This window comes from Silurus aristotelis, assembly GCF_946808225.1.
Source record: "Silurus aristotelis genome assembly, chromosome: 27".
Classification (NCBI taxonomy): domain Eukaryota; kingdom Metazoa; phylum Chordata; class Actinopteri; order Siluriformes; family Siluridae; genus Silurus; species Silurus aristotelis.
In genome coordinates this window covers 1,375,232-1,402,041 of record NC_139600.1, presented here as the reverse complement: position 1 = coordinate 1,402,041, position 26,810 = coordinate 1,375,232, and the positions used below count along the sequence as shown (strand labels likewise).

At 36.6% G+C, this 26,810-nt stretch overlaps 2 protein-coding genes and 2 long non-coding RNA genes across 6 annotated transcripts; 2 read left to right on the top strand and 2 right to left on the bottom strand.

The window, feature by feature from the left end:
* The first annotated feature begins 1,148 nt into the window (after positions 1 to 1,148).
* Positions 1,149 to 6,883, top strand: LOC310721458. The gene is made up of 3 exons (XR_014532054.1): positions 1,149 to 1,163; positions 1,222 to 1,514; positions 6,700 to 6,883. It is a non-coding gene; the product is annotated as an uncharacterized lncRNA (long non-coding RNA).
* Positions 2,669 to 25,047, bottom strand: LOC310721454 (CD48 antigen-like). The gene is made up of 6 exons (XM_083533170.1): positions 24,916 to 25,047; positions 8,141 to 8,588; positions 6,487 to 6,822; positions 5,611 to 5,898; positions 5,108 to 5,383; positions 2,669 to 3,531 (listed from the first exon to the last, which is right to left on the bottom strand). Exons 2-5 carry the CDS (start codon positions 8,211 to 8,213, stop codon positions 5,262 to 5,264), a joined length of 819 nt encoding a protein of 272 aa, XP_083389296.1. The 5' UTR covers positions 8,214 to 8,588; positions 24,916 to 25,047; the 3' UTR covers positions 2,669 to 3,531; positions 5,108 to 5,261.
* Positions 3,539 to 5,192, top strand: LOC310721461. Its single transcript, XR_014532058.1, has 2 exons — positions 3,539 to 3,652; positions 5,089 to 5,192. It is a non-coding gene; the product is annotated as an uncharacterized lncRNA (long non-coding RNA).
* LOC310721455 (CD48 antigen-like) lies at positions 20,513 to 24,590 on the bottom strand. Of its 3 annotated transcripts, none has more exons than XR_014532050.1 (5): positions 24,454 to 24,590; positions 22,969 to 23,304; positions 22,179 to 22,466; positions 20,731 to 21,791; positions 20,513 to 20,690 (listed from the first exon to the last, which is right to left on the bottom strand). XR_014532050.1 is itself a non-coding variant. In XM_083533171.1 (4 exons), exons 1-4 carry the CDS (start codon positions 24,524 to 24,526, stop codon positions 21,670 to 21,672), a joined length of 819 nt encoding a protein of 272 aa, XP_083389297.1. In that variant the 5' UTR covers positions 24,527 to 24,590; the 3' UTR covers positions 20,513 to 21,669. The 3 variants fall into 3 exon arrangements, 1 of the variants encoding a protein (XP_083389297.1); XR_014532051.1 differs by having other exon boundaries at positions 20,513 to 21,375; positions 21,516 to 21,791; XM_083533171.1 differs by having other exon boundaries at positions 20,513 to 21,791.
* Positions 25,048 to 26,810: the final 1,763 nt, after the last annotated feature.

Here is a 26,810-nt window from a genome sequence, read left to right as displayed (position 1 = left end):
ATTTTAGTGTTTATATTCTGTTTATACATAAACAATTTTATAGTCAATTAAAATAATTTAGGACAAAAAGCAACATTAATAAAAATATTTCACGTGCAGGGATTTCTTCCTATTTATCAATAAAAATCATTAAAGGTTTGTTGGATTTAAAGTGTCTCTCATATAATAATGAAATCAGAAGCTACATAGTTTAGCATAAAGCTCACAATCAGCATCATACTGGTTTAACTTGTCTACAGAAACCTCTGTTACTCTACACCCCAGTACATAAGACTGGAAATGACACTGCAGGTGAGTTACAGAAACCTGAGACCTGATTTTCTGCTTCAATCAGTGCAGAAGCCATTTAATGATTCTGACTAAAACCCGGGGCATTGTTTTATTTAATATCCAGGAAAATATACAGTAGATTTATTATAATTTTACCAGCATATGTTCATAGTTTTAGCATAATAAACATTTCCTTTTAGTACACACTTCCCTTATTTTGTGCTTTTTAAATACACACTTCTTGGTACTGGAGCTTCATTATTGTTATTGTGAATGAATGTTCTCTAAATGTCACGTCTTTATGAAGTTACAAAACCATGTGACAGTCTGATAAATCATCTTTTGGGGCTTGAAATCAGTAAAAAAAGAAGTGCTGTTCTGTAAATACTGAACTTTTCTACACTCGTTATTAATGTTCAGAAATAAAAGTGGATGATATTAAAGAGAAAACTGGAAGCTGTATAAATACTGAACTGATGGTAGTGAAAGTGAAATAAAAGTCTATTGTGAATGTATGAAATGTGAGAAAAGAGACGTAAATAAACCATTGTTTTATACTGAATGCAGTTTTTCCCTCTCATGTGATCTAAACAAACTTATGGAAATATCATCAGGACTCTGAGATTTCCTCATCTGATCTGAGCTCAGGACTGTGTGTTCCACTGCTTCTAGTTTTAGATCAAATGAAATAAACATCTGCTTTCTCCTGAATCTCCTGAAATCTTTTCCTTCAGAATCTGTGTAATGAAACTTGGAGATAAAAAAGTCCAGGACATTTCCTGTGGGATTTGGTGAAACATCTTCCTGTTTATCACTCAGGCTTCTGAAAGAGACCTCATTTACCTGCTGGAAGTTTCTACACAGGTACGACTCTGTGCTTCTCCATTGTTCATGTCGAACGCATTCCATCTCTAAAGGGGGTGGATTCTTACATAGAAAGAAGTTAGAAAGCGTCATCGTCATCGTCATGATCATCATCGTCATCCTCATCATCGTCATGGGTTTTGCGCCGCCCTGCGTGTGGATAAAAAACCGATCGCTTCCTTCTGGTCCACCATTTCAGGCGGAGACTCGTGAAGGTCAGAGCTTTTTCTAAATAGACTGAAAGAATGAAAGTAATGTTGATGAACAACTTGAACATTCCTGAAAGCCGAGTTCCTGCTACTGAACAATGCGTCATGTTGACCATTTACACTCCGGTGTCCTCACATCGGTCCACCTGGAGCCTTCATCAGATCTTTATGGTAGGAGAAACTGTTTTCATCAACTTTTTCTTCTCTTCTCTTCTCTTCTCCTTCTTTATTCACCTTCCTCACTCTTTCTCATGATTTATTTCCATCTGCATTCCTGATTATAATAATATTCATGTGAAAGAGCTGATTAGAATAAATACTATAAAGTGAAAGTGGACTTACAGTAACATCTTCCAGTCCACTTTTATTCTTAAAGTGAATCAAGTCTGAATTTGGCATCAATAATAAAATAAATAAGTGTTTAGGTGTAAAATTCCTTCCTGATTTATAATCAAACTGTTGATGGTTCATCAAGTAAAAGTCTGATTTTAATACTGAATTATTTCTGATTTACTCACATTATTTACCAAACTAATAAATATTCATATCTTTTATAAATTACAGGACAAATGATTTAAACTTTTGTGTTTTAACTGATAAAATAAAAGATAAAGTGTAAATAAAAGTCTATCAGCTACAAAGTAAAAGTTCTGGGAGATTATTTATTATTGTTTGGTAAAAATAAAAACTCTATATAATTAACTCTATAGTATAGTATAGTACAGTATATAGTAAATATAATAACTTTATAGAAATATTTCTACAGGAAACAGGAAAAGTTCAGGGTTTTTGTTGCTGATTGTTTGAAAAGATCAGAATGAATATTTCTGATTGAACTTTATCACTGTAACAGAACAGATTGTACAGTAGACTGTGTAAAAGTCCTCAAATATAATTAAATGCTTTTACTTTTAATAAATAAAGTAAAAAAATAGCAGTAAACTGTAATAAACCACATCAATATTTGTTATGAAGCTTTTAAACCTGGATCAGTTCTCTCAGGTTCAGGTTTTCTGCATCTTTAAGAACCTTACATGGTTCTACTTAATTTATAACAGTCTACATACACATGGTGAGCAGAACAAATAAACATCTCTCCATTTGTAGAAAAAATACTGCAGGGTGTGGAAACTTTTACACAGTACAGTAACAGTAGGGGGCAGTGTAGTGTTCTAATTCAATTCAAAGACAACGCCTATTAAAGGCAGGAAGGAGAAATGAACTCATTGTTATTTAATGAGAACTGAAAATATATTAAAATCATGAAATTGTGTAGAATCTCAGTGTTTTAATGTTTCATAAAACAAAAAAGATCAAAAGAGGAATTTCCACATGTACATTTTTATTAGAAATAAAACACTTTTCTGTCTCTTAATGTCCTGAAGGTGTTTGTTTGATCTACACACACTGAGAGGATCAACAGTGTTTCAGGAAGAAAAACATGATCAGGTTTCTCAGGATCTACAGAACACATGTTCATGTAAGGATTAAAAACAACACTGACTTATATACCACACACACACACACACACACACACACACACACACACACACACACACACACACACACACACACACACACACACACACACAGCTCTGGATGTGTATCTGATCTGAACAATGGGCTGTAATGTGAGAAGCGTAAACAGATGGAAAACTGGAGATGCTGATTCACTGAACTTTTTTAGCTGAACTTTTTAGCACATGAACTTTAATGTTTGTTAGTCGAAGCAGTAAATATTCAAATATTAGACACTGAGGCCTGAAGAGACGCCTGAACCCCTACAGGATTTCTCTCAGCACAGCTCAGATCAGATCTTCATCAGGGTGTGAACAGGTTTTAATGAGAGCAGCAGAAACACTCGTTTAGACACGACGCAGTTCAAATCCTCTGAAATCTCCTTCCTTTTCTCTCAAACTCAGAGTGAAGGAATAAATCCAACTGCAGCCTGAAATCCAATCTAACCCTGATCTCAACCACAACCAAGCTCAAGTTACTGTACACAATCTACACACTGTACATGTGGAAATACTTTATATATAATAATAATAATAATAATAATAATAATAATAATAATAATAATAATAATAAACTGATATATTTATGTGATTAATTACTTTGATTTCACTTCTGAATACACCACTGGTTCCTCCTCCGTTTCACCTTGTGGAATTCTGGAGTTTTCTTCCTGTAAAACACAGCAGTAGATTTCAGGATGTGAATCAGGGGAGATTTTATCACTCCTGTGGAACAAATGTGATTTTACACCAAATCCTCAATAACATTTCACATCAGGATCATTTTCAGGAGTTTTAAATTTTTTAACCCGATTTCAAAAAAGTTGGGACACTGTACAAATTGCAAAATAAAAAAAGGAATGCAATAATTACAAATCTCATAAACCTATACTTTATTCACAATAGAATATAGAAACATATACTATAGAAAGTGAGACATTTTGAAATGGCATGCCAAATATTGAATCATTTTGGATTTCATGAGAGCTACACATTCCAAAAAAGTTGGGACAGTAGCAATAAGAGGCCAAAAAAGTTAAATGTACATATAAGGAACAGCTGGAGGACTAATTAGCAACTGACCAATCAGGTCAGTTGGCATATAAAAAGAGCCTCTCAGAGTGACAGTGTCTTTCAGAAGTCAAGATGGGCGGAGCATCACCAATTCCCCCAATGCTGCAGCAAAAAATAGCAGAGCAATATCAGAAAGGAGTTTCTCAGAGAAAAATTGCAAAGAGTTTGAAGTTCTCATCATCTACAGTGCATCATATCATCCTCAGAGAATCTGGAACAATCTCTGTGCGTAAGCGTCAAGGCCAGAAAACCAGACTGGATGCCGTGATCTTCAGGCCCTTAGACGCCACTGCATTACATACAGGAATGCTACTGTAATGGAAATCACAACATGGGTTCAGGAATACTTCCAGAAAATATTGTCGGTGAACACAATCCACCATCGGCTAAAACTCTATAGGTCAAAAAAGAAGCCGTATCTAAAAATGATCCAGAAGCTCAGGTGTTTTCTCTGGGCCAGGGCTCATTTAAAATGCACTGTGGCAAAGTGGAAAACTGTTCTGTGGTCAGACGAATCAAAATGTAAAGTTCTTTTGGGAAAACTGGGACGCCATGTCCTCCGGACTAAAGAGGATCAGGACAACCCAAGTTGTTCTCAGCGCTCAGTTCAGAAGCCTGCATCTCTGATGGTATGGGGTTGCATGAGTGTGTGTGGCATGGGCAGCTTACACATCTGGAAAGGCATCATCAATGCTGAAAGGTATATCCAAGTTCTAGAACAACATATGCTTCCATCCAGACGTCGTCTCTTTCAGGGAAGACCTTGCATTTTCCAACATGACAATGCCAGACCAAATACTGCATCGATTACAACATCATGGCTGTGTAGAAGAAGGATCCGGGTACTGAAATGACCAGACTGCAGTCCAGATCTTTCACCCATAGAAAACATTTGGCGCATCATAAAGAGGAAGATGCGATAAAGAAGACCTGAGACAGTTGAGCAACTAGAAGCCTGTATTAGACAAGAATGGGAGAACATTCCTATTCCTAAACTTGAGCAACTTGTCTCCTCAGTCCCCAGACGTTTGCAGACTGTTAGAAAGAGAAGAGAGGACGCCACACAGTGGTGAACATGGCCTTGTCCCAACTTTTTTGAGATGTGTTGATGCCATGAAATTTTTATATCAACTTAAAATGAAACATTTTCTCAGTTTTTTTGTAGATCTTTACCTCTTGAACTCTCTCTGTGCTGCGATCTGTAACTGTTATATAAGTGTAGGTCAGACCTTCAGCTTTTTCAGAAACTAAACACACAAATCACAGGAAATTGTATAAAACAGGACAAATATAAAGATGAAACCACACACGTGAACAGAAAGACGTGTTACTCGCCTTGATGCTTTTTCTTTTTCCGCCAAATCCACACAGATACAGATATTATTAATAACACAAACACTCCAGCAGATATCAGGGCAGGAAGCAGATAATGAGAACGACCAGACTGTCCTGTGAACAATACGATATGTTCATCAATGATTTCTGTAAATGATACAGATATGAAACTGGGGCTGGGAGACGTCACATAAATATCAAATCAAATCAAAAAAATTTTTGTCACATACATACAGAGTACAACATGCAGTGAAATGCTTTATATACACCATGATACATGAAGGCAGATGATACGAATCTAAATACCACTGAATGATGAGAGTTTTGACTCTCTGTTGTACCTGAGTTGTGAACACAGAGCTGTGTGATGCTGAGAGAAGTAGTTTTATTGCTGACAGGGTTTGCAGACACACAGATATACGTGTTCTTCTCATTGTGTTGTATTTGAAGTGGGAGATTGAGGGGAACACTGAGATCTGTGTTATTGGTGATGGAGATTCTCTCATTTTCTCTGTACCAGGATAGTTTCACATCTTCTCCATTCTTCACAGAGCACAAGAGGGAACACGACTCTGTGGAGAGCAGACTTCTTTTTCCTCTTACATTTATTACTGGAGTTGATACTGGAGCTAAGAAACACAAACACAAATTTAATAAAACAGATCAATAACAAGCTGAACAATTATTATAATGTGACGGAATCTAATCTGAAAATCTTTTCTTTTTGAAGCACTGCATTTTTTTAAAGATTATTCATTCATCCTTTTTCATCCATTTTCTCCCGCTTATCCGTAAAACAAGATTTTGAGATTTTTTTAAGATTATGATTTTTAAGATTATGATTTTTTTATTTATAAATAATTCATAAATACACCAGAATTTTCTGCAAATAGCTGGAAACTGTCACTTTATTAGAAATTCTCCTCAGTGCATCACTGAGTTTCATGATTTCTGCTTTCTGTACAGTTTCCCATTTGCTTGTTTGGTTTTAAATCAGAATTAACTCCGCCCCTGACATGTGATTGGCTGATTCCCCTGACACGTTCACCTGGTCTATGATTTACTTTAATTAGTTGTAAATTAATTTTCTCTGTGAAGTTTTTTTGATTGGACTCAGGTGATTCTCGCTGTTCCTCAGCTCTGATTGAGTTTATAGTAATTATAAAGTTGAAGGTCTGAACATGGACAGAAAGGAGACATGAAACACTTTTACTCACCATAAACACTGACTCTGAAAGTCCTAGATGAGAGACGTCCAGTGATGACTTGTAATAAATAAACTCCAGAATGGTTCCTGCTGATGTTCCTGATGGTTAAAGCTCCACTGGTTCTGTTCAGCTGCAGTCTCTCTTTAAATCTCTCACTGATTTCTGTAACAGTTTCTCCTTTAAACATCTGACTGTTCAATATCTTTTCTTCTGCTTTATCAGCTCCATATGACCACAGAATCTGAGCATCAGTCTGAATTCCAGTAATCCCAGTATGGAGAGTTATAGTGGTTCCTTCCACTACCTGCAGTGTGACCATCTCATCTCCAGCTGCACTCAGTAAACCTGCATCACAGCTTCAGGTTCAATATTTTACTCACAAACAGTCCATTAAAACTTTACTGTGGTTCATGTGTGATTTCAGATGATGTTTTTAAATTCACAATATAAATATATAATATTTTATGAAATCTGTATGTTCTGTAGTGAATATATTATTATACACTACAGCAGAACATCTATTACTACAAGCACAAATACAAAACTTTTTGGGATGCTGTGTAACATGCAAATAAAAACAGAATTCAATTGTTCCCAAATCTTAAAAACCCATATTATATTTAGAAAAGAGCATAGAAAACATACCAAATGAACTGAGGAAATGTTTTATTTTAGCTAAACAAATACGGTTACTTTGAATTTGATGGCTCCAACAACTTTTTTAAAAGTTGGGTCAGGGCCATGTTTCCCACCGTACAGAATCTCTTCTACTTTAACACCAGTCTGTATATATCTGTGAGCTGAGGAGACAGTTGGTAGAGTTTTGGGAGAAGAATGTTGTCCCATTCATAGCTGATACAGGATTCTAACTACAGTCCTGGATCTTCTTTGTTGTATTTTTTGTTTTGTGATGCACCAAATGGTTTTAATTGGTGAAAGGTCTGGACTGTAGGCAGACCAGTTCAGCATCCAGAATCTTCTACTATGAAGCAGTTCAAACAACTGATGTGTTTTCTGTCTTTTATTGTGAATAGAATATGGGTTTATGAAGAAATTGTTCTTTTAATAAACATTATTAGACTTGGGGTTGTAAAAATCAAGGGATTTATCCTGGATTATTAATAACAGATTGTTTCAGCTGGAATTTTATTGCAAACTAAAAATCCTCAAAGTTCAATTTCAAAATTAATAATCTGTCAATTAATTTTTTTTAAATGCATCTTGCAGAAGTTTTCACCAACTTCACAATAGTACTAAAAACTATAATGTTTTAGCAACAGATTAGAAAATAAAGACTTTATAATGAAAGAAAATAAAGTGTGAAATGATAAAAGTGGAAAACATCATCATCTGAAATCAGCACAATGAATCTATTAGATCATGTACTTCTTACCATCAACTCAATAATTCAATAGATTTTATTTATTTATACATTTACAAAAAATGGACTAACCTTTACCCTGTTACTGAAATAGTACTTTTTTTGTAAAGTTGATGATTTTCTCTAATTTAAATAAAATGTAATGTAACACACAGTTCTGAAGCTGAGGATCAGAGTTCATCTGCACATGGAGACTTTATTCCCTCCAACACACCAATTATTATTATTAATTCTGTTACTGTGTGTGTGTGTGTGTGTGTGTGTGTGTGTGTATACACTTACAGCACATCAGAGAGAGAAAAGTGCCGAGAATCCTGTTTCCTGCTGAAATATTCACACCATTGTTATACTCCATAGTGCGCGTTTCTCAGATCAACATTTTCCCGTTTTCCTGAACATCAGTGACACTGAAGAATTCCATAAACACTGCAGATTAGCGCCATGATGAAGGTTTCTGTTCTACAAGTTTCCAAAGCCGTGAGCTTCTCGTCTTCTCGTCTCACATCCAGAAAACCACTGGAGCTCCGCCTGTAGAAGTGTTCAGTCTGTAAACACTCACTACATGCCTGTGTAGATACTCAGATCCTGAAATCTCACCATTTTACTCATCATTTATCATCTCATAATCATTTTACTATTATTTACAGTTCAGTGTGTTTTCAGTGAAAAGAAGAGTGTAAAAAAAAACCCTGGCATTGCCATGCGATTATCTGATGTCACTTGACTCCACCTCCAACATTCTGAACATGTGTTTACATGTGGAGGTTACATGGATCAACATCTAACACCACCAACCCTCATTTCTTCAGACTCCCAGATTTCTTTATCTCCTAGTTTAGAGTAAGACTGGCTGGAGGGATGGATGGATAAACAATCAAACATTACAACTAGTAGTGACATGTTCAGGTTTCTGTTTTTGACTTTGTGACTTCTGTTTCCTGAACCAAACTGTTGTTGCATCATGAAAATCTTGAAGTAAAAGAATCTACAGGAGTTCTGCCCCAGATAAAGACACCACACATAAAAAGATTCATAGAAAAGGGTTTGGGTTTTTCCTGTAAATTCCCTCAGGCTTTACATGTGTAACTGAGATGATTGAAACTTCGTAGTGATGCAGTGAGCAAACAGATAAATTTTATTTCTATTATTATGTGTATCAGTGTCTTTAATATATTTTACACTGTAGATAAATGTGTGGTATTTCATTCTAATGTCCTGATGGTCAGGAATCAGTGTCAGTATTTATTCTGTGGATTCTGTTGTAGGAAGTTCAGCACTGGACTGGTCTCCTGTCTACATTTCAGCATAAGTTTGTACACCCTCAGGTAGACGTTAAAGTACATGCAGGTAACATGTTTCACTTCAGTCTGTATTTATAAGCAGAAATTTACATTTAATAAAAACCTTTGAATATAAAGTGTGATCCTGCTTCGTTTTTCTATGTGACCTTTAATAAGTGTTATGAGGTTTTTAATGATTCACTGGTTCTCAGTAAACACATGAACACTCAGTGTAGATCGAACAGAACGAACACTTCAGCACTTTCAGAACTTCACAGGTTCTGTGTTAAAGATAAATATAAAGATGATCATTTCTGCAGTCTGGTCGTCCATCACCACTTCCCCCTTTACTGTCTGTGAGTCAGAGACCTGAACACTGAACCCACCACAAACCTCTGCACCAGCTAGAACAAATGTCACTGTTTTATCATTTCCTTTCTCTGTTAATTGTTCATTCACTGTTTTTGGAGGTTGTTCAGTGTAAAGATGGAGACAGTGAAGAGATCTGAGTATTTCCATAAAACCAAGAAGAACAATCAGAGAGTCAGAAGATTCCACAGCTGAGGGTTGGAGACCTCACAGGCAGTTTTCATTTCCTCTGTGGTTCTTGTTGTGCTGAAGAAGTGAATGCACCATCACTCCATTTCTCATCATCCACAAATCAATACGAGTGAGATATCAAATGCTTTTGGGATGTAAACGCCGGTGTGTCTGGGAGTGATAACAGCACACTGTACAACACAATATCCGGGTTACTAAACTTCACACAACTGGAGTTAGTTAGTGGTGATGAGAGAACTAGTTAGCTAGTTAGCACAACAAGAGAACATCTGTAGCTGCTTGGAGAAAGACATAGATGGAGGGTGAAGGACTGGAGAGAATATGAATCGATATCCTGGTGATATATTATTTATATTTGGTCTGGTCTCAGGTTTTTCAGGTTGTTTCCCAGCTCAGATTTCACTTCTTAATTTAGGGTTTGTCGATTTTGCGTTTCCTACTAATTTCATAAAAGAACCAAAATGCACTCGTCTTTTTCAGTGAACCACATCAATACGCCATTTAGGTTCAAGGCTGAAGATAAGATCTCAGATATGGAGGGAGAGAGAGAACAAGAGAGGGGGAGGGGAAGAGAGAGGGGGAGGGAGGATAGAGAGATAGAGAGAGAGAGAGAATCTGATCAAAGCATTTAACTAAACAGACTCCAGTGTTATAAGACACTACTGCATGACTGCACCCTGTAATATTCTCCCTTCATGCAGGAGTGTGAGAGACTTTTATTTATTCATTTCCACAGAAGAAGCACTCACAGGTTTAGCTGAACCTCATGAAGTTTTCATTTCTGTATCATGTTTATAAAGAAAGAAATTCCTATCAGAGGTTTGTAGACAATGAAGACTGAGTCAGTTACAGAAAGCGGCTGCCTGGAACAAGCTGGAACATGTTGAGAGATTTTTCATCATCAGTTCTTTACTTTCAGTTTGTAATATTCCTGCACTCACACTCTGTTCAGACTGGAATCCTCACTGTGAGTCTGGACTTGTTCCTCTCATATTAAAAGTGAAGAAATAAATAACATGGCCCAAACATAAAGACTGAATAGAGTATTGAATAAAACAGGATAAAAACTGCTTCAAGCTAAAATCCACACGAAGTCTTTTAGTGTCGAGTAAAAACACCAGTTGATGATTCAGCAAAAACACGTGTCCAGGCGAAGTGGTTTTCTAGTTTGTCACTGCTTCCTCAAATGGCCAACAGTTTAACACGAATCTAATCCTAATGCACAGACACTATGTAAATAATTGGTTCATTTTTAAAAAAACACCATTAAATCTGTTTCCATGGTCTATTTCACATTCTCTAATGAAACTGTAGAGTGACAGGAAACAGGATCACGTTTCCTACTGATTACGATTTAAAAGAATTGACATGCCGTTATGAGAAACTCGCTAGACTAGTTTGTCATAGGGGTGTGTAACTGTATAAAATGATGAATGATGAAACATCATATCTGTGTAGGTTCAGGATCTGAGCTGGACTCAGTTTATCTGCTTCACTGTATTGTGTACAGCATTGAGACGTAACATCATCAACCACAGCGTGTCAGGAAGAACAAGCTGAAAGCAGAAGATTTAACTGCTTTAACAACAGTGTATTCATGTACAGCAGAACATTCATGATTCCTGTCCTGCTTTAACAAATCCTCATCACTTCACTTCATCATCACAACATCTCTCTCTAAACTAGAACTCTTAAAATATCTGACATCAAAGTGACTCATGAGTCAGACAGAAACACTCTTCTTGGTACTTTACAAGGTTTTTTCTTTTTTGCTCAGTCTTATGGAATTTTTGATTGCCACCATCATGACTGGTGTTTACCGAGCTTCCTGGGTTCCTCCTCATTGATATTTCTTTTTGTAAATAATAAATGCAGCTTTAATTGATTGGTTGATACGGTAAGACAGTTCCTGAACTGCACCAGTTTATATCCTGAAGGTGTTTACTAAGTGGGCGGGGCTTCCTCTTTCTTACATATCAACTAAAGGGATACTCATGGGTGTGTGTGAGCTGATTCTTGTGGAAGATACCACTTTTCAAATATACACAGTGATGTAGCATGAGCAGCAGATTGAAGAGATGCAGATGTTTGGCTTCAAGAACATGTTTTCACCTTTCCAGTTGTTTGCTGGTATATGATGGGAAGTGTGACTAGTGGGTTGGAATTGGCATGTGACCAAACATCAAACTTTTCAAGCTTGGCTACACCAAAGGTTAACCAGGCCAGCTTTATGCTATGTGCATTTTCTCCAGTAGTTTACTGGGTACCTGCCAGAATACCTTCATTGGCCGAAAGAACATCCTGAAAGGATTTTTTCTTCAGAGCCTGATTTATTTTGAAAGCACATGGAACCCCAAGCCAGAGAAACAGCACTGACAAGGTACATGTTGTCCCAGGCCACCAGCTGAACCCACCAGTGGGCTGGGCTCTAGGTTACCACTAAAACCAGAGGGTTTGTCACTGTAGCCAATTTGTTTGGCGTATTGATAAAGGTGTTCGAGGAGCCCACCTTTCACCTTGACCTGGAGGATTTTTTTTCAGTAGCTACAAGTCTGTTACTGTCTGTTGGATAAACGCACTTGGCTTAATTTAATTCTAAGTATAGAAAAGGGCTGGAGACGAAGTAAAAGCATCGGCCCCTGCAGAGCTTCTTTCTGAGCCCAGTGAGGAGGCCCACCATGAAGAGCTCCAGACTGCGGCTGACAGTGAAGTCTCCCCCATTAAGCTCCCTCTAGAGGCCATAAATGTTTTATGGAGGTGCTCTAAAACTTCTCTGTGGCCCTTCCAAGTCATGCTGCTGCCTGAGTTTAAGAGCGTGGCTTCCAATAAGGAGCTCCAGTTAGAGGTCATCAAGTTGGCCTCTCAAGCCATGTTCTATTTTGGAGCCAATGAGATGTCCTCTCATGCCATAGCTTCAGCTTTAAGTCACTGACAGGGCCATACCCTGCTCTTGCCAGAGGCTAAAGGATAAAAATTGGGCCTCTCACAACTTGTTAATTACATAAGCCAATGACATAAACTCTCACCACCTGCTAAAACCTGAGGCCTCCCACATCCTGCTCATACCTGAGGCCAATGGCATAGCATGAACTGAGATTGACAGTGTGGTCTCCTACGTCATGACAATATCTGCAGCTGACAGTCAGACTTTCCAGACCTGTCACATGGCTTTACAATTAATTCTGTCATTTATTCTCTGTTTCATGCCAGGAGGCCTCTGCTTGCTCCCCAGCTCCAGTGACCTGGGTGATCTACAAGCTGAACAGTGTCTACCTTGGGACCTGAGTTTATTTGTAGTTTATGGTGGATGTTCTTTTTCAGATTTTATGTTGTTCCTGTAAATTTACAGTAACATGTCCATTAGAAATAATTTCTAGGTGAAATTCAGATCTTAAAAATTGACGTATATTTTCATAGTGTTTTTTCACATTTAGCTGCAGCTGACAAACACATGATTTGGTCATGACTTACTGAAGTCTTTGAAGATGTTTTGGTGGAATGTCTGCAGAACTTCAGAGTGAACAGGAAGTTACAATGGCCAGCTTGTGTACACTCACGTGGTCTAAATGAAGCGCTGTACTCCAATATTGTCTAGTTTTAGTCTTTTATACACACACTTTAATTTAAACATGTGTATGAGCTTGTGTTTATCTTCTTTAATATTTGTGTTTTTTTTTTTTCTTTTTCATTTCCTCTAACTGTGGTACAATCTTTCTAAATTCATCATTAGACTTCCTGTTGAACACTCACGTGAGTAAGACCCTGAATATGTGCCATGTTCATCTGATTAATGTGTCAAATGAATGTTCATTCTGTAAATAAACTTTAATGTCCTCTGTTAATCTGTGACCTTAAATAAATAAATAAATAAACAAAAAAAAAGTAATCTAATCAATATATTAAATCCACCTGTACTCCACACCTCTTTTCAGATCGGTGGTTGAGCTTCTACACTTTTAAATGCAGGATTGAGAGCAGACGCCACACAAACCAGATGTTGAACAGCAGAACAGCAGCTGGTCTGTAATTACTGACTGTAGAATAACTGCTGTTTTTAGGAATCGACTCGGCGTGTTTGCTGTCAGCTGTTTGTTTGTTAGTTGTGCCTTTGTAGATAAGAATCAGTTAAATATTGATCTGATGCTTGTGGTTGGTTGTTATGGCAACACATTAGATGCAGTAAATCTGCTGATGCTGCTGTTTATCTATGAATGGTGTTGAATTATATATTAATAATTATATTAAATATATTAATATATATTAAAATTATATATTAATTATATATAATAATTATATATATATATATATTATAAATTATATTTGTTTCGCTTTATAGAAATGAATCAACAATAACACAAATTTTCTTTTTCATTTTATTAATTTTCTTTTACAGATGAATCGAAATGGAATGTTGAATTGTTTGATTGAGGATGGAAATGTTTTGTTTTGGTGGATATGCGTTTGTTTATGCTAACGCACATCATAGTGTTATTTCTGAGTGTATTTTCACATCAGCGTGTTCTACTTTTAAAACCTAACTCTTTACTGCATGTGGGATGAAGCAGTCCATACACCACACACACACACACACACACACACACACACACACACACACACACACACACACACACACACACACACACACACACACTTTCCACACTTTTACACACCAGCCTTTCTACTTGTGTTCCATCAAACAGCACAAACCGCATTTACACACACACACACATTGTACTGCCCTACATACAGCTGGCCACAGGTTCTATTATGAGTTGCAGTGGCACAGAGATGCACGAGACCTTGTGCTGGTTTTCTTTTGAAAAAAACATTTGAAAGTAGTGACACATGAGTTTGGGTCAAACGGGTTTTTTTTATTATTACAAATGAACCCAGAACATGTCTTTAGTCTCTGTAGCATTACATCACACTGACCTGAAGATCAGTGTACACATCACACACTACTTTCTACATCATAACCTCTAACATACAGAGCTGAACTTGTATCTTTTGACACCTTCTTTTAATTCTTTTACACATTTGCCCACTGCGTTCTCACCACTTCCTTTAGAGCCGTGACAGAAATAATATGAAAGATGTTTGTGATCTGGTGTGATTTATTTGAAAGCCGCTTCCATGATGGAAAACCAGATAAACCACAAGACCAAGAGCTTCAAGCATCTTAGCTGCAAAAATGAATGAAAGAAAGCCAAAGTTTATTAATTGGAGCATCAGATACCACAAGAGTTTCCGAATCAGCAGTAAATATTAACATAATTACCTTGTTAGTCATTTGGTACAATATCAGTAAGACAGAGTGTAAAAAAAGCCATTTAATGTAAGATATTGGAGTCATGGGGATCTGACAATATTAATATCTTCTGCTCAAGCAGTTTGTCAAGTCAAGGTATTGGGTAGACATCAAATTAAGATTCTGTGCTGATGTTTCTAAAGTCCACACGGAACCAACAATCACCTTTGGGTACAGGACCACGAGGCTGAACCTGTCACTGTGAGACTCCATGATAAATAAGCATAGCTCATAGATCTTACAAATAGAGGTACTTGTGCACCATAGGAGCATGTCAGTGTATTGGATTAGGAAGTTCCTGCACCTGGGCAGAGGCAAAAAAACGTTGGAAAATCCCTACTGTAACTTAAGAACCTTCAAGATAGTCGACTTTCCCAACCTGCCAAGTGACCTTGAAGGTCCATGACCCGTGCCTTGAACTGTCAGGATCACTTTCGGGAAATAACACGGAACAGCTACACTGTGTGCTGAGATGCTGTGGAAAGGTACTGCTTCCGCATATCGCATTGCGAAGTCGACCAAAACTAGCATCAAGTGATACCCTCGTGTAGTCTGCTTTAATGGCTCAAGCAGGTCCATACTTTTAAAGGAGCACATCGCCGTTAATGCCCGGCCAATTGAAGGGGCAATAGATGTTCTTTTTGTTTTGTTGTGTCCCAAGTGTCCGGCCATTAGATTATGGTGAGACGCATGAAACAAGATTTCCGTGCGGCTCTTTAGGACCAACAACTGGGTCATCTCCTCTTCTCTGGGGGTGTCCTGGTCATTTGATAAAGCTTGCCTTTAATAAGGACAAAGTCAGGAGTAGGAGAGTATAATGTTTTATTTGCTGACCATTAGAAACGGTATGAACTCAGTAGAGATTTAAAGAGAGACTGCAGCTGAACAGAACCAGTGGTACTTTAACCATCAGGAACATCAGCAGGAACCATTCTGGAGTTTATTTATTTCTTATTATTTATTAAATCATCAAATAAGATCTTTTATCTAGCACTTTCAAAATCAGTGTTTATGGTGAGTAAATATTACAGTGTTCACCCAAATATTCTTATAAAAATGCATCATTATATTCAACCCCAGTTTCTTCATCACACAGTTCCTGTTTCTTCTCCATACATGACCAGGCACACTGGATCCAGATGTTCAGTGTTAGTATCAGATACATGAGCCTTTTTGGCTTAAAGCAGGGGTGTCCAAACTTTTTTTCCTGAGGGAAACAAATATATCTGAATATTGTTAATATTAATAAAATGCAGGTAAATCACGTTTGATAATTGAAATGTTTGAAGAAAAAAAAAGCCTCCATCACAGCTCTCCATTAGTAGATTTTCATTTTATTTGTTACAAAAAAATTGGCAGGTAATTCTCTCAGTTACAGCCACAGATTGGCAGCCTCTTTTGTTTCACCATTTCTGGTGACCATGAGCAAATTTTTTTTTATTGCTTGCGCTGTCTAGATTCTCGACAGTACAGCTCCACCTAGTGGTGAATAATAAAAGTTCAACTTTTTTGATTGCTTGCGTTGTGGAGGCGCTTTTAAGCGTAAATATTATGCGAGGGCTAGAAACCATTATATTTTCAGACTTTGATACGGGCCAATTAAAATGGATGGCAGACCGCAGTTTGGTGACCCTGAGCACCTTTTTTCTTTGATTGCTTGTGTTGTGGAGGCGCTGCCTTGTTCTAGACCAGGGGTCACCAACCTTTCTGACACCGAGAGCTACTTCTTGGGTACCGACTAATGTGAAGGGCTACCAGTTTGTTACACAATTCTGAAATAACAAATTTGCTCAATTTACCTTTAATTATATGTTATTAATAATAATAATGAATGATATTAATGTCAAACTCAATTGCACAGGGGGGCAAAACTCAAAGCACATTTATCAAACACACTAAAACAGTGTTTTCTGAAAATAAATATGAATAAATACAGACAGGAATATTATTCCAGAATAAATAAACTTAAATTTTAAATAAATAGCTCTCCATAAAAATATATCCTGTCAAAATTATACAAGTTAGAAATAAAACCCTTAACAAATCAATAACAAATTGTGCTTTTAAGTAAACGTTAAAATTAAAACAAATCAAAACAATCAGATTTCTTTGCTCTTATGCCATTTTATAAAAAATTATCTTAAACTTTAAATAACATAAAAATATCTCCAGTCAAACACCAGACGTCTCACAGCTTCATCATGCAGCTCTTTAGAAACTCTCCCTCAGTAAATAACCTGCTAATAAAACTCTGATTTCTACTCTGTGTTCACTCCAGCTTTACTTTGGGATTTTGCTCTGGTGAAAAACATCTGCTGAAATGTGAGATTCTTCTTTAACTCTTCTACTTTCTGGATCTTCTGCTCTGCATTCAGGTTTTTCAGCTTCTCCTGATCTTTTGTCTCGTAGTTCCGTCTCAGATTCAATTCTTTAATTACAGCCACATTCACTCCACTAATAACACACACGTGTTTACCGCCAGTGTCAGTAAACATCTACTCAGGAAACAACTATTTTTAGAAAAGGCTCGCGGGAGACTCATGTGGTCATTGCGGGCGCCACTATTGGTGACCCCTGTTCTAGACAGTACAGCTCCACGTAGTGTTAAAACTCAGAACTACAGTACATTTAACCGTAAATATTATGTAAAGGCTATAAACCATCATATTTTTGACTTTGATACGGGCCAATTAAAAATGGATTGCGGGCTGCAGTTTGGACACCACCGGTTTAAAGGGACAGAGATATTAAACCAGACCAGTGATTCTCCTAAAGGCGATAAAATAAATATGCCATGTTTCTATTGTAGAAAAGTGTGAGTGCTGCAGCGACATCGAGTTCCTGAATCAATCAGTGTGTTCAACAGGATAAACATCAGACACTCTGTCACTTATAGGAGATGAACCCAACTGTACAGACTCCACATGGTGAAGGCTCAAGACTGTTAATCAAATACAAAGTCTAAAATTACAAACATATAAAAAGGCAAAAAAAATTCTAAATTTTTCACACTGCTGGACAAAACCACATCTAATCCTCATTGTCACTCAAGTCGACAACTTTCATTAAAACCGCGTCGTCACTCGCTGTGTGTGATTGTTAACAAGCAGAGAAATGACAGGATGTGGAATAATGGCGGCCTCTAGTGGAAAAACTAGACATTAACAGAATGAAGACTATTTTAGTGTTTATATTCTGTTCATACATAAACAATTTTAGTAAAAAAAAAAACTACATGAATATAAATATCTCACGTGCAGGGATTTCTTCCTATTTATCAATAAAAATCATTAAAGGTTTGTTGGATTTAAAGTGTCTCTCATATAATAATGAAAACAGAAGCTACATAGTTTAGCATAAAGCTCACAATCAGCATCATACTGGTTTAACTTGTCTACAGAAACCTCTGTTACTCTACACCCCAGTACATAAGACTGGAAATGACACTGCAGGTGAGTTACAGAAACCTGAGACCTGATTTTCTGCTTCAATCAGTGCAGAAGACCTTTAATGATTCTGACTAAAACCCAGATCATTGTTTTATTTATTATCTGTATAAATACTGAACTGATGGTAGTGAAAGTGAAATAAAAGTCTATTGTGAATGTATGAAATGTGAGAAAAGAGACGTAAATAAACCATTGTTTTATACTGAATGCAGTTTTTACCTCTCACGTGATCTAAACAAACTTCTGGAGATATCATCAGGACTCTGAGATTTCCTCATCTGATCTGAGCTCAGGACTGTGTGTTCCACCGCTTCTAGTTTTAGATCAAATGAAATAAACATCTGCTTTCTCCTGAATCTCCTGAAATCTTTTCCTTCAGAATCTGTGTAATGAAAGTTGGAGATGAAAAAGTCCAGGACATTTCATGTGGGATTTGGTGAAACATCTTCCTGTTTATCACTCAGGCTTCTGAAAGAGACCTCATTTACCTGCTGGAAGTTTCTACACAGGTACGACTCTGTGCTTCTCCATTGTTCATGTCGAATGCATTCCATCTCTAAAGGGTGTGGATTCTTACATGGAAAGAAGTTAGAAAGCGTCATCGTCATCGTCATGATCATCATCGTCATCCTTATCATCGTCATGGGTTTTGCGCCGCCCTGCGTGTGGATAAAAAACCGATCGCTTCCTTCTGGTCCACCATTTCAGGCGGAGACTCGTGAAGGTCAGAGCTTTTTCTAAATAGACTGAAAGAATGAAAGTAATGTTGATGAACAACTTGAACATTCCTGAAAGCCGAGTTCCTGCTACTGAACAATGCGTCATGTTGACCATTTACACTCCGGTGTCCTCACATCGGTCCACCTGGAGCCTTCATCAGATCTTTATGGTAGGAGAAACTGTTTTCATCAACTTTTTCTTCTCTTCTCTTCTCTTCTCCTTCTTTATTCACCTTCTTCACTCTTTCATAATTTATTTCCATCTGCATTCCTGATTATAATAATATTCATGTGAAAGAGCTGATTAGAATAAATACTATAAAGTGAAAGTGGACTTACAGTAACATCTTCCAGTCCACTTTTATTCTTAAAGTGAATCAAGTATGAATTTGGCATCAATAATAAAATAAATAAGTGTTTAGGTGTAAAATTCCTTCCTGATTTATAATCAAACTGTTGATGGTTCATCAAGTAAAAGTCTGATTTTAATACTGAATTATTTCTGATTTACTCACATTATTTACCAAACTAATAAATATTCATATCTTTTATAAATTACAGGACAAATGATTTAAACTTTTGTGTTTTAACTGTTAAAATAAAAGATAAAGTGTAAATAAAAGTCTATCAGCTACAAAGTAAAAGTTCTGGGAGATTATTTATTATTGTTTGGTAAAAATAATCACTTTATAGAAATATTTCTACAGGAAACAGGAAAAGTTCAGGGTTTTTGTTGCTGATTGTTTGAAAAGATCAGAATGAATATTTCTGATTGAACTTTATCACTGTAACAGAACAGATTGTACAGTAGACTGTGTAAAAGTCCTCAAATATAATTAAAAGCTTCTACTTTTGATAAATAAAGTAAAAAAAAATAGCAGTAAACTGTAATAAACTACATTAATATTTGTTATGAGGCTTTTAAACCTGGATCAGTTCTCTCAGGTTCAGGTTTTCTGCATCTTGGAGAACTCACATGGTTCTTCTTAATTTAGAACAGTCTCAATTATGTGTTTATGAGAAACTGACTGTCACTAAACACTTTTAGTTATATTCTCATTTCCTCTCCCACTTTTATTATTAATGCAGAAAAAATAAACATCTCAATTTGTAGAAAAAAAACCGCAGGGTGTGGAGACTTGTACACAGTACTGTATATAAACAGTAGGGGGCAGTGTAGTGTTCTAATTCAATTCAAAGACAACGCCTATTAAAGGCAGGAAGGAGAAATGAACTCATTGTTATTTAATGAGAACTGAAAATATATTAAAATCATGAAAATGTGTAGAATCTCAGCGTTTTAATGTTCCATAAAACAAAAAAGATCAAAAGAGGAATTTCCACATGTACATTTTTATTAAAAATGAAACACTTTTCTGTCTCTTAAAGTCCTGAAGGTGTTTGTTTGATCTACACACACTGAGAGGATCAACAGTGTTTCAGGAAGAAAAACATGATCAGGTTTCTCAGGATCTACAGAACACATGTTCATGTGATGATTAAAAACAACACTGACTAATATACCACACACACACACACACACACACACACACACACACACACACACACACACACACACACACACACACACACACACACACAGCTCTGGATGAGTATCTGATCTGAACAATGGGCTGTAATGTGAGAAGCGTAAACAGATGGAAAACTGGAGCTGCTGATTCACTGAACTACTTTTTTTAGCTGAAAGTTTTAGCACATGAACTTTAATGTTTGTTAGTCAAAGCAGTAAATATTCAAATATTAGACATTGAGGCCTGAAGAGACGCCTGAACCCCTACAGGATTTCTCTCAGCACAGCTCAGATCAGATCTTCATCAGGGTGTGAACAGGTTTTAATGAGAGCAGCAGAAACACTCGTTTAGACACGACGCAGTTCAAATCCTCTGAAATCTCCTTCCTTTTCTCTCAAACTCAGAGTGAAGGAATAAATCCAACTGCAGCCTGAAATCCAATCTAACCCTGATCTCAACCACAACCAAGCTCAAGTTACTGTACACAATCTACACACTGTACATGTGGAAATACTTTATATAATAATAATAATAATAATAATAATAATAATAATAATAATAATAATAATAAAGTGATGTATTGATGTGATGAATTACTTTGATTTCACTTCTGAATACACCACTGGCTCCGCCTCCGTTTTATCTTGTCCTTTTCTGGAGTTTTTTTCCTGTAAAACACAGCAGTAGATTTCAGGATGTGAATCAGGGGAGATTTTATCACTCCTGTGGAACAAATGTGATTTTACACCAAATCCTCAATCACATTTCACATCAGGATCATTTTCAGGAGTTTCATGTAGATCTTTACCTCTTGAACTCTCTCTGTGCTGTGATCTGTAACTGTTATATAAGCGTAGGTCAGACCTTTAGCTTTTTCAGGAACTAAACACACAAATCACAGGAAATTGTATAAAACAGGACAAATATAAAGATGAAACCACACACGTGAACAGAAAGACGTGTTACTCGCCTTGATGCTTTTTCTTTTTCAGCCAAATCCACACAGATACAGATATTATTAATAACACAAACACTCCAGCAGATATCAGGGCAGGAAGATGAGAATGAGAACGATCAGATTGTCCTGTAAACAATACGATATGTTCATCAATGATTTCTGTAAATGATACAGGGACTATGTGTAATATGAGACTGGGGCTGGGAGACGTCACATAAATATACACCATAATACATGAAGGCAGATACAAATCTCAATATTTAGTGTTTTTAACAAACTGCTTTCTGTAAAAAAGTAAAGAAATTTCCTCAAAATATCTCAGAAAAGTGTAGTATTTTATCATTTAATCACAATAGTGATATTTTCTCGTCCCCCAGCTTCACATAAAACACTGAATAAACACCAGTTATTGCAGTTTTCTCCTCTGATTCATGAGAAACCTGTAACATGATGCTGATACGTCATTAATATTCCACTGTGTTTTTAATGATGAGTTTTGACTCTCTGTTGTACCTGAGTTGTGAACACAGAGCTGTGTGATGCTGAGAGAAGTAGTTTTATTGCTGACAGGGTTTGCAGACACACAGATATACATGTTGTTCTCATGGTGTTGTATTTGAAGTGTGAGATTGAGGGGAACACTGAGATCTGTGTTATTGGTGATGGAGATTCTCTCATTCTCTCTGTACCAGGATAATTTCACATCTTCTCCATTCTCCACAGAGCATGAGAGGGAACACGACTCTGTGGAGAGCAGACTTCTATTTCCTCTTAGATTTATTACTGGAGTTGATACTGGAGCTAAAAAACACAAACACACATTCAATAAAACAGATCAATAACAAGCTAAACAATTATTATACAATTATTATAATGTGACAGAATCTAATCTGAGAATCTTTTCTTTTTGAAGCACTGCATTTTTTTTTAGATAATGATTTTTTAAAATTTATAAATAATTCATAAATACACCAGAATTTTCTGCAAATAGCTGGAAACTGTCACTTTATTAGAAATTTCCCTCAGTGCATCACTCAGTGTCATGATTTCTGCTTTCTGTACAGTTTCCTATGTGCTTGTTTGGTTTTAGAATTAACTCCGCCCCTGACATGTTATTGGCCGATTCTCCTGACATGTGCACCTGGTTTGTGATTTACTTTAATTATTATGTTAATTAGTTAAAGTTTTATTAATTGTACTCAGGTGATTCTCGCTGTTCCTCAGCTCTGATTGAGTTTATAGTAATTATGAAGTTAAAGGTCTGAACATGGACAGAAAGGAGAAAGGAAACTGTTTTACTCACCATAAACACTGACTCTGAAAGTCCTAGATGAGAGATCTTCAGTAATGACTTGTAATAAATAAACTCCAGAATGGTTCCTGCTGATGTTCCTGATGGTTAAAGCTCCACTGCTTCTGTTCAGCTGCAGTCTCTCTTTAAATCTCTCACTGATTTCTGTAACAGTTTCTCCTTTAAACATCTGACTGATCAATATCTTTTTCTCTGCTTTCTCAGGTCCATAAAACCACTGAATCTGAGCTTCAGTCTGAATTCCAGTAATCCCAGTATGGAGAGTTATAGTGGTTCCTTCCACTACCTGCAGTGTGACCATCTCATCTCCAGCTGCACTCAATAAACCTGCATCACAGCTTCAGGTTCAATATTTTACTCACAAACAGTCCATTAAAACTTTACTGTGGTTCATGTGTGATTTTAAATGATGTTTTCAAATTTACAATATAAATATATTATATTGTAATGAATCTGTATGTTCTGTAGTGAATATATTATTATACACTACAGCAGAACATCTATTACTACAAGCACAAGCCAACCCAAAAATATTGGACATTGTTAAATGTACATCAAAACAGAATTCAATTATTTGCATATCTTATAAACCCATATTTTATTTAGAAAATAACAGAAAACATATCAAATGAACTGATTTCCAAATAAATATTTCCTTTACATTTTACACAGAGCTCCAACATTATTGGACTTGGGGTTGTAAAAATCAGGGGATTTATCTGAATTATAAATAACAGATTGTTCCATCTGGAATTTTATTGCAAAACAAAAAGACACAAAGTTCAATTTCAAAATTCATTTTTTTGTCAGTTTGTTAAAAATAAAATGCAGCTTGAAGACATTTTCACCAACTTTACAATAATACTACAAGTTATAATGTTTTAGCAACAGATTAGCAAATAAAGACAATAACAAAAGAAGATTAAGTGTGAAATTATGTCTAAAACATCATCTGAAATCAGCACAATGAATCTATTATACCATGTACTTAAAACCATGTACTTCTTACCATCAACTCAGTAATTCAATGGTTTTTTTTTTTTTGTTTTTTTTTTTTTTTTACAAAAAATGGACTAAACTTTACCCTGTTACTGAAATAGAAATGTTTATAAAGCTAATGATTTTCTGTAATTTAAATAAAAAGTAATGTTATAAAGAAACACTACAGTAATAGATGTAGTGTACAATAAATCTTACTGTGAGTGTTTCTAGGTGTAAAATTTAACAGAAATAAATGTGTTTGTTGTAAAAGTCAGAGCAGTGAGAAACCTGATCTCCTCAGAGGACTCAGTAACACCCAGTTCTGAAGCTGAGGATCAGAGTTCATCTGCACATGGAGAAGACTTTATTCCCTCCAACACACCAATTATTATTAGTATTATTATTATTATTATTATTAATTCTGTTTGTGTGTGTGTGTGTGTGTGTGTGTGTGTGTGTGTGTGTGTGTGTGTGTGTGTGTGTGTATACACTTACAGCACATCAGAGAGAGAAAAGTGCAGAGAATCCTGTTTCCTGCTGAAATATTCACACCATTGTTATACTCCATAGTGCGCGTTTCTCAGATCAACATTTTCCCGTTTTCCTGAACATCAGTGACACTGAAGAATTCCATAAACACTGCAGATTAGCGCCATGATGAAGGTTTCTGTTCTACAAGTTTCCGATGCCGTGAGCTTCTCGTCTTCTCGTCTCACATCCAGAAAACCACTGGAGCTCCGCCTGTAGAAGTGTTCAGTCTGTAAACACTCACTACATGCCTGTGTAGATACTCAGATCCTGAAATCTCACCATTTTACTCATCATTTATCATCTCATAATCATTTTACTATTATTTACAGTTCAGTGTAAAAGAAGTGTATATTTAGTGAAAAGAAGAGTGTAGAAAAAAAAAACCCTGGCATTGCCATGCAAATATCTAATGTCACGTGACTCCACCTCCAATATCCTGAACATGTGGTTACTCCCAGTGTTCCAGCTGAACATTGTTGTGTACAGTATAAACACAGCAGCATTTTGACTGTACTGTAGATAAATGTGTGGTATTTCATTCTAATGTCCTGATGGTCAGGAATCAGTGTCAGTATTTATTCTGTGGATTCTGTTGTAGGAAGTTCAGCACTGGACTGGTCTCCTGTCTACATTTCAGCATAAGTTTGTACACCCTCAGGTAGACGTTACAGTACATGCAGGTAACATGTTTCACTTCAGTCTGTATTTATAAGCAGAAATTTACATTTAATAAAAACCTTTGAATATAAAGTGTGATCCTGCTTCGTTTTTCTATGTGACCTTTAATAAGTGTTATGAGGTTTTTAATGATTCACTGGTTCTCAGTAAACACATGAACACTCAGTGTAGATCGAACAGAACGAACACTTCAGCACTTTCAGAACTTCACAGGTTCTGTGTTAAAGATACATTTAAAGATGATCATTTCTGCAGTCTGGTCGTCCATCACCACTTCCCCCTTTACTGTCTGTGAGTCAGAGACCTGAACACTGAACCCACCACAAACCTCTGCACCAGCTAGAACAACTGTCACTGTTTTATCATTTTCTTTCTCTGTTAATTGTTCATTCACTGTTTTTGGAGGTTGTTCAGTGTAAAGATGGAGACAGTGAAGAGATCTGAGTATTTCCATAAGACCAAGAAGAACAATCAGAGAGTCAGAAGATTCCACAGCTGAGGGTTGGAGACCTCACAGGCAGTTTTCATTTCCTCTGTGGTTCTTGTTGTGCTGAAGAAGTGAATGCACCATCACTCCATTTCTCATCATCCACAAATCAATACGAGTGAGATATCAAATGCTTTTGGGATGTAAACGCCGGTGTGTCTGGGAGTGATAACAGCACACTGTACAACACAATATCCGGGTTACTAAACTTCACACAACTGGAGTTAGTTAGTGGTGATGAGAGAACTAGTTAGCTAGTTAGCACAACAAGAGAACATCTGTAGCTGCTTGGAGAAAGACATGGATGGAGGGTGAAGGACTGGAGAGAATATGAATCTATATCCTGGTGATATTTATATTTCCGGTCTGGTCTTAGGTTTTTCAGGTTGTTTCCCAGCTCAGATTTCACTAAGATCTCGGATATGGTGAGAGAGAAAGAAAAAAAGAGAGGGGGGAAGGGTAGAGAGAGAGAAAGATAGAGAGATAGAGAGAGATAGAGGGCGTGTCTGATCAAAGCATTTAACTGAACAGACTCCAGTGTTATAAGACACTACTGCATGACTGCACCCTGTAATATTCTCCCTTCATGCAGGAGTGTGAGAGACTTTTATTTATTCATTTCCACAGAAGAAGCACTCACAGGTTTAGCTGAACCTCATGAAGTTTTCATGTCTGTATCATGTTTATAAATAAATAAATTTATAGCAGATGTTTGTGGACAATAAAGACTGAGTCAGTTACAGATAACGGCTGCCTTCACCTGCTTCCTGTTTTCCTGAACATCAAGCTGGATCATGTTTAGAGATTTTTCCATCATCAGTTTGTTACTTTCGGTTTGTAATATTCCTGCACTCACACTCTGTTCAGACTGGAATCCTCACTGTGAGTCTGGACTTGTTCCTCTCATATTAAAAGTGAAGAAAAGAGTCACATGACCCAAACATAAAGACTGAATAGAGTATTGAATAAAACAGGATAAAAACTGCTTCAAGCTAAAATCCACAAAAACCCTTTTAGTGTCGTGTAACAACACCAGTTGATGATTCAGCAAAAACACATGACCAGTTTGTGTAGTTGAATATGGACAGTGATGTGGTTTGTCACTGCTTCTTTATATGGCCAACAGTTTAACACGAATCTAATCTTAATGCACAGA

Coding starts and splice junctions, on each gene's coding strand:
- LOC310721454 (XM_083533170.1), bottom strand. CDS start 8,213: ATGGAGTATAACAATGGTGTGAATATTTCAGCAGGAAACAGGATTCTC. Junction 6,823..8,140: donor TTTTCTCTCTCTGATGTGCT/GTAAGTGTATAC, acceptor GCTGTGATGCAG/GTTTACTGAGTGCAGCTGGA. Junction 5,899..6,486: donor TTTCAGAGTCAGTGTTTATG/GTGAGTAAAAGT, acceptor TGTGTTTCTTAG/CTCCAGTATCAACTCCAGTA.
- LOC310721455 (XM_083533171.1), bottom strand. CDS start 24,526: ATGGAGTATAACAATGGTGTGAATATTTCAGCAGGAAACAGGATTCTC. Junction 23,305..24,453: donor TTTTCTCTCTCTGATGTGCT/GTAAGTGTATAC, acceptor GCTGTGATGCAG/GTTTATTGAGTGCAGCTGGA. Junction 22,467..22,968: donor TTTCAGAGTCAGTGTTTATG/GTGAGTAAAACA, acceptor TGTGTTTTTTAG/CTCCAGTATCAACTCCAGTA.